This window comes from Egretta garzetta, unplaced genomic scaffold (assembly GCF_000687185.1).
Source record: "Egretta garzetta isolate BGI_Z169 unplaced genomic scaffold, ASM68718v1 scaffold190, whole genome shotgun sequence".
In the NCBI taxonomy this organism is placed as follows: Eukaryota; Metazoa; Chordata; class Aves; order Pelecaniformes; family Ardeidae; genus Egretta; species Egretta garzetta.
In genome coordinates this window covers 1299042-1306471 of record NW_009258272.1, presented here as the reverse complement: position 1 = coordinate 1306471, position 7430 = coordinate 1299042, and the positions used below count along the sequence as shown (strand labels likewise).

The 7430-nt window shown below is 38.1% G+C and overlaps 1 protein-coding gene across 10 annotated transcripts in view; it reads right to left on the bottom strand.

Annotated features, from left to right (window-relative positions):
* CDK5RAP2 (CDK5 regulatory subunit associated protein 2) overlaps window positions 1-7430 on the bottom strand; it is an 82943-nt gene that overhangs the window by 14089 nt on the left and 61424 nt on the right. For 7 of the 10 annotated variants that reach the window (XM_035890029.1, XM_035890046.1, XM_035890055.1 and 4 more), the window contains 4 exons: window positions 7093-7277; window positions 6438-6527; window positions 5845-5970; window positions 1332-1448 (listed from right to left, as the gene is read on the bottom strand). In XM_035890029.1, coding sequence (XP_035745922.1) covers window positions 1332-1448; window positions 5845-5970; window positions 6438-6527; window positions 7093-7277 — 518 coding nt within the window. The remainder of the gene's footprint in view (window positions 1-1331; window positions 1449-5844; window positions 5971-6437; window positions 6528-7092; window positions 7278-7430) is intronic. The other 3 variants (XM_035890079.1, XM_035890043.1, XM_035890033.1) reach the window with 2 other exon arrangements.

The window sequence follows — 7430 nt, the reverse complement described above, 5'->3', positions numbered from 1 at the left end:
TCCATGTTCCTCTTTCTCTCACAGAAATCCCTCTGTCCTCTCCTTCCTAGCCCTATTCATCTGCCGAATATATCATATCACTCCTCCTTTCCTTGGCACAAGCTATTTCCCCAGACTGGTTCTGTGACAAAAAATTGCTAACAGAGGAACTGAGCATTCTGAGACAGCTGCAATCAGAGAGGCTTATGGGGACCCCAAGATTTTTGTGACCCTATGTTTAGCAGCGGAAAAGGAGGCAGCAACGCTGGCAAAGAAACAGCAGAGAGGAATCGTTCCATCTCCCAGCAACCAGAAAATCATTCTCTCCTCTTCAGTAGTCCTGTTGAAAGCGTATGAAAATGGTAATCCCCACATGCTAAGCTAAGACTAGACAGAAAGCACCTGAGACCAAAACATGCAGGAGGTATCTAAGAGGCTTTTCTTTCTCTAGTACATCCATGAATAAGAAGAAAAGAAGATCACAAACTCCAGAGATACCGACATTATTTTAAAACACAAGGGCAACAATGCTCTATTCATTGTGATTCTTATAAAAAAACAAACCCTGATATTATCAGATCATATTGTCAAGCGTGGAAACAAACAAAAGCAGGGATATATTAATTACAAAAGTAGAACTTGAACAAACTGATAAGCACCAAGAGGCACTAAACCAGATGAGAGAATACACGACTCTGGAATAAGTATCGGTGCTTTTACACAAACAGTCTGAAAATATGGAGACTTACAACCTTACTGTAGCTTAAGCTGCTTTGAAGAACCTAGTCAGAAAATTGTTGGTTTCCTTGGAGGGAAAGAAGAAGGAAGACTTTGAATATTCTCTCTTCACAGGTGTGAAAATGAGAAAAGTTTAAAATTCATTTCAGAGCTGACAAAGGCTTCCCTCAGTTCTGTTCTCTTCCAAATTGTTTCCAAAAAGAAGATGGCTTGGCCTGTCCAGTCAACTCTCTGCAGCAGTTGAACTCCTCTGTACTAAATGGTTTCATTTGCAGCAATAATGCTCTCCTATGGCTTTTTTTTTTTTAACAGCACTTCATAATGGAAGCATGGGGCAAAAGAAGCAAGAAAATGCTAATAATATATAAAAAGAAAGGAATGCAAGAAGAATAGAGAAATGGAAGTGAATAACATATCAAAAATGCTACAAATAAACATAAAGAAGGAACATTGCTGCTCCTTTGTCATTGTTAGCCCCTGGTTTAGTGCTTATGGTTGAGCGTGGAATTTCAGGGGTGAAACGAATGGTTAGGTCAGTTTAATGAATGTTAATTGGTTTCTGATCTGAAATGAATTGCAGTCTACTCCTGTAAAGCACAGTTTTACATTTTTACCTCTGGATCCTTTTGCTAGCATTGCATTCAGAACTTGATTTTGCTTCCTCAGGAAATGTATTTCAGAAGTCAGGGAATTATGCTGCTCTGAGCCATGGATAAAAATGTTTGCAGAACCTATAAATATATACATAAAAGATGATTTATGAGTCATCTCTAGGTCATTAAAGATTAAATAGTTATTATTAAACAGCAATTTAAAAAATTGCAGAAAAACATGTTACGAAAGACATTTCTCCCCTATGTATTTTGAAGGTTATCCCTACAGACTGAAAGGCAGTTCAGGTTAATGCCAAGTAATCCAAAGCCCTGCATGGTAAGTACCTCTCACTGCTGGGCAACCATTACCAAAATTGCAAAATTATCCCTGGCAGCCTTTACCTATCAGCTAAAATTCCAGCAGGACAAAATGCAGGAGTATTTTGTGGCATTGCTATTCTTTGAAAATACTGCAAACAGTACAAACGTTTACCATATATTTCAGTCTTGCTCTGTTCAGACTCTGTTGTATTTAATGACACCATTGCAGAGGCCCACTAGATTCTACAAACTAATCCATGGTGGATAACACAGGATGTAAATAGTCTGGTAATACGTTTGTTACCATCCAGTCTAGATCATAAGGCTGGAGTCTCTGTCTTTGCCTCTGCTTACAAACTGAGAACCCATTTACGATGCCAGGGATGAAGACTCATTCCTCTTCAACTCGTGTATTTAACATTTAGATATCTGAGGCAGTGTTGATCAACCTATGGCTTCCATCAACAGTCACAGGGAGAAACAGGCACCTCCGGAGAGTGATTCATCCGATGTATCGTCTACACACCTCTCTGCGGATTAGATGCCCTGTCCTCTGAAGAGACATCTCTCTTCTCTCCAGTGCCATGGAGACAGTCTCTCCAGCGCCTCCACGAGAAGATCTGGGTAACTGGCACAGATTTAAATGTCTGACTTTTAAAAACCTTAAGGCTGATGAATCCTACTCTGAGGATCTTATTGCGCTAGTCATATGAATATTAAGTGTTAAATCGTGCATCCAGTCAGTCAAATTCCAGCCTAGGTAACCCTCATAATGTACTGTATTTATGCTACTCATCCCACAGCAATGGGTAGCGTTACAGTGCCGTCTGAAAAGTGCCACGTTCCACTCTCAAGGTGGCTGCCTCTGAAATGCAAGCCAAGTAATTGTTATTGCCCTTTATAACCTGCTTATAGTCAGTAAAACACTTCAGCACCCACCGGAATTAATATTACTATTAAAAGTATTTTTCAGTTGATTGGTTATCCCAGTATCTCCTACGCTTTAAAGCTTGAGATAACTACATGAGTGTCAACTATTTGGTTAATAGAGAAATAACCAGCTGGCAAAAAAATTAGCTGAATGTATGAGGAGGATGCCTTTCAGCTCTGGCAGTTCAATTCAATTTGACGTGCTGCACTTCCTCTGAGTAATCTCATTTTATTGTAATCCCAACTGAAGCTTTTACCCACTACCTAACTGGGATGTAGTGTGCCATGATATGCACCTCTTGTCGTTACTGAAAGACTCAAAGGCTCTAGAAGCCTGGCACTAATGGCATTTTACTATCTATATGTTAAAGAGTTGAGGTAGCTATGTGAACTCAAAAGGCTTTTTCCTTTCAGATTTTAACAAAGCAATTCAACTTGAAGTGGCAAGGCTTGATGGTCTCATCTTGATTCTAATTTAATTTATTGCCCATCACCCAGCTTTATCCTATTTGAAAAGTTATGCTATCACAGTTCTACTGAAAGGCTTTAGAATGTAACTAGTAGTTATCTTACATAATAAGGGATAATGTAGAGTCAGTGGTAATAAGGCCACAATCCTGCAATTTGACCCACTACTGAGACTACTACTTCTGTGCAGAGCCGTGCTGACATCAATTACACTCTCCATAGATGCAAAGGTCCATCTACCCAGAGTAAAGTGGAGCATCAGGGCCTACAATTGCAATACACTTGAGTTTTCATTATGTTTTGTGCTGAAAAAGTGAGTGCTGAGGAAGCAAACCTTGAAGGTTTCAAAGGAAACACTGACTGAAAGACAGGCACTATTGAAAATCACAGCAAAGAGGAAGGACATACTCATTCCTAGGTAAAGCAAAACAAAGGCATACTAAATCTGAAGGTAAGTCTGAGTAGATACATGAATGAGTTACGGGTTAGAAAAAGCAGACAAAAGCCCCACCATTAATAACATTTGAAACCTAGGAAACTCAAAATTAAACCTTTGATTTTATTTTGAAGCCTAACATCTGAAATGATTGAAGCAATCATTTTAGTTGTACTTACACTGCAAACCTCAGCTCTATAGTAACGATGTAGTCATTACCAGCACTTGAGTCATTTATAGAATACTAGAAGCCCAGAGGCATTTAAATACTTAGAAAATCTAAATATTAAAAATAGCATGGCAAAAATAGTGGGCAGATGTATATACATCCATATAATACTTATCAGACAAGAATAATTCTATGCATTAACTTTAGTTGAACAAACAACTCAGTATCATGCAAAATTAACAGGCTCTCATCAACAATTAAGTATGTTACAACTCGGTTTTGTTTTTTAAAGGAAAACAAACTACGGATATTAAGTTAAAAATAAAAAATTGTTTTGAATTATTGTATCCCAAAGATAAAGTCTGCTTCAAATTCACTTAGGAAATTCTTACACTGAAGGTCAGAAAAAGCCCATCTATCAGGAAAAAAAGTAGCATCATTACTAGGAGAGAATACGCATATCTGCCAACATGAAAGAGATCTTCAAAACGGAGAGTAAACAGGAGGCACTGAAAGAACATAGTAACAAAAAGGAGCTGTTCTAACAGGTAGTTGCTTTTTTCCTTTCTTTTCCAAATTTCTCCTCCATGCATTGGTAGATGCACTAAGGCAACAAGAAGACAGATGGAAGGCATAAGACAGTTTATAAAGAAAATATACTTTCACTGCATTAATGGATGCCCTTGCCAGAATCTTTATGAAGCTGTAAAAGAGTTGGAAGTGTTTCGGTGTGGTTATTTCACGAGAACAGTATGCCTCTCCAGCAGCGTAAATACTTCATGAATGAAATGGATGCTTTTTATACACCTTTCCATCACTGTAAATTATTCCTGAAAGCAAACTGCCATTTGCAGGTAGTCTCCATTTAAACAACAACAGAAATGGATCATGGGGATGATGTAAAACATAATGAATCTAATGTCAATATTAGTGAAACTGAGTAAGAGGAAAGCATGTATGTATATATTGCCTGCTTCCACTCTGAGTAATATTGCATATTAATCAATTGTCCAATGGGGGAAATATGGGATGGAGAGCAAGAGCAGAGTAAAGTGTAGGAAAGTGTGCCTGGTATAGCGTGCTTGAAAATGTGCTACAAAAGCATCCTTAGTGAAAGCCTGGCTACCTTCCTGTTGAAAAGTTTTAAATATACCACAGAGCTTGGCTTTCAAAGATGCTAAACACTAGCAACAGAGAGCAGTGACTCGGAATTTGCATACCTATTTTTAGTATTTTTCATCCACTGCTTTATATTAGAGTTTGGAATGAAAACCAACACTACGTTAAAATTTCCATCAGTTTCTGTCAGGTATTTCTCATTAAAAACTTACGATGTCATTTTGTGTAGAACATATTTATCACACCAATCAATTCAAATGCCAAGCTGAACACCATGGCCTAGACTCTGTATTACAAATATTTCGTCCCTGTATGTAAACATAAGCTGGGTTTAAAGCAGTTGGAAAATTCCAGAGAAGGAGTCTTCAACAGTCCTATTCACAGTGGTGCTGTACTGACCACCGTGGGTACACACGGTGTGGGGATAGGAAAGCTAATTCCACAGCATTGTAATTTAGAGCAAAGCACCTCCTCTGTCCATACTGGGCCCAGGCCCCAGTGAAATTATGTTGATAAAACGGGCTTCCTCTCCTGCAACTGCCCCTGGCTGGAGATGGCAGACAATTAAAAGGGGAAAACATCCTAAAATCCAAGACCGTTACAACAATAATGATATCCCAATGGCACAAAAGAAAAAAAAAAAAAAAAAAGGCAGGCTGTTTGCTGATAACAGAACTATAAGGGTCTTTCAATTCTCCATACGAAATTCAACCACAGCATCATCAAACGTCATAAAACTACCTGGTAGTCCTGTTCTCTTAGCAATACGTGCAATTGTAGGTTTGGGGCTGTCTGGGTGTACCTGTATCCCATGAAAGATTTGTGCATTCGTACTGGATACACTCAGGCAATGGACTCGAGGAAGAGGCACATTAGATCTATATTTATGCCACTCCATGAGAAGCGTGGAAAAGCTGTGTCTGCTGATAGAGCTCAAGATGCAGCAGCACTCACAGAAGGGCACATCATTTTCCAACTCTAAAGGGGTGGGGTTTATTCAAAAAAGCACACAAAACATTTCCAGCAGCATTTGATCCCTCAGGCGTTAAGCAGGAAAGGTGGATTTAATTTGTCACGAAATAAATACTCACCTTGATCTAGTTCCTTGTCTGTTACTTGTGTCTCAAGCTGCTTCCTCAGTCTCTCATTAGTTTTTATGGAGTATTCTAAACGTTGTCTCAGGATTCGAATTTCTTGCAGATGCTCCATTAATAACTCTAAATAAACCAAGAGACCACTTCTTATTTAGAGTAGACGATTGTATTCCTTTGCACTATGTACTCCTGTCAAATCTAATGTGTGTTAATACTAAAAAATGATACAGAGCTGTTCAAGATGGCAGACATTAAATATCTGACTCCACAACAGTCGTCTTCTATATAACGCCCAAACTGTGCATGTAGTGAAAACTCCTACTCTACATTTTAACTTTAAACAATGGTCCAGTTTTAAGGGTCTTTAAATTTCTTTTTCCCACAAAACTGTAGTAGATAACAATTTTCTCTAGTTAAAACATTCCCCCTACTGGGAAATGAATCCACAGTTCTGCAATGCACCAACAGTATACATTTTTCCTTATAACAATAGGAAGCTTACCAGAGTAACTTAGATATAAATTTTACTTTGACTTACACAATGCATACCACAATAAATAAATCTGTTCTATTAAGTTTCATTACCGTACCTTTTCCTTCTTGCTTTGCCATTCTGCAATTTTTCTTCCATTGGCTGTAAGTTTCAGCTTGACTCAGGAACTTATCTGTTCGAACTGTCACTATCTTATTTGTCAGTTTATCCATGTCATACACTCCCGGTTTACTCTGCAATATTTTTCTCCTGAACAGTACATGCTATCTCAGCTATTAAATTTTCATCACTGCCTATAACAAACTATTGCAAGCATCACTTGTGCTTAGTGAAACTATCCAGGTCAAACATGACACCACTTATTAATTATGCAGCACTTACAATTCTCAAGGAAACACAACACTGGCTTTTATAAAATTAGAAAATCTCTCATTTTCAATATAATAATCTCTTGACAATTGTCTATTTTCCCCTTATATCTTGTCTATTTAAAGACCGTCTGGAGTACTGTAAAAGATGATAGTCTAAAACAACAAAGACACAAAATATCATAGTTAAGTTTGTTTCAAACAGGAGGCAGTTCAAATCGTTGTCATCTCTGTATGCCTTATTACTGAAATTGCAATGATTATGCAAGACACTGGAAAGCTGAAGCAGACAAACATTCTTCATTATTTCTTAATTAGTTCCCTTGTGTCTTACTTACCAGATTTTCTCAATATCTAGTGAATCTTCAGTGGGAAAAAAATTACCTGGGGCAAACTTGTTTGGCAGAAGTGCCTGTGTGCCATGCTGTCCTTCTAGGTCATGCATGTGCTCAGGTGATCCAAGAGACGACTTTTCTGACAAATCAAAGTCAGACAAGCTATGAAGAGCAGATGGTACAGGTGATTCATCCTTCAGTTGCTGGTACATGGTGGTGTTCTTCTCATTATCCCTTTTGAGCCAAACAAAACGTTTGAAAATATAAAAATTATTCTATTACTTTGGAAGCATGACAGAGAGCACGGTGTCAGATTTACAGGACACAGGTAAAGCCAGTGAATTTATGTGACAGAACATGACAAACCACTATACATCAGAGGTATAT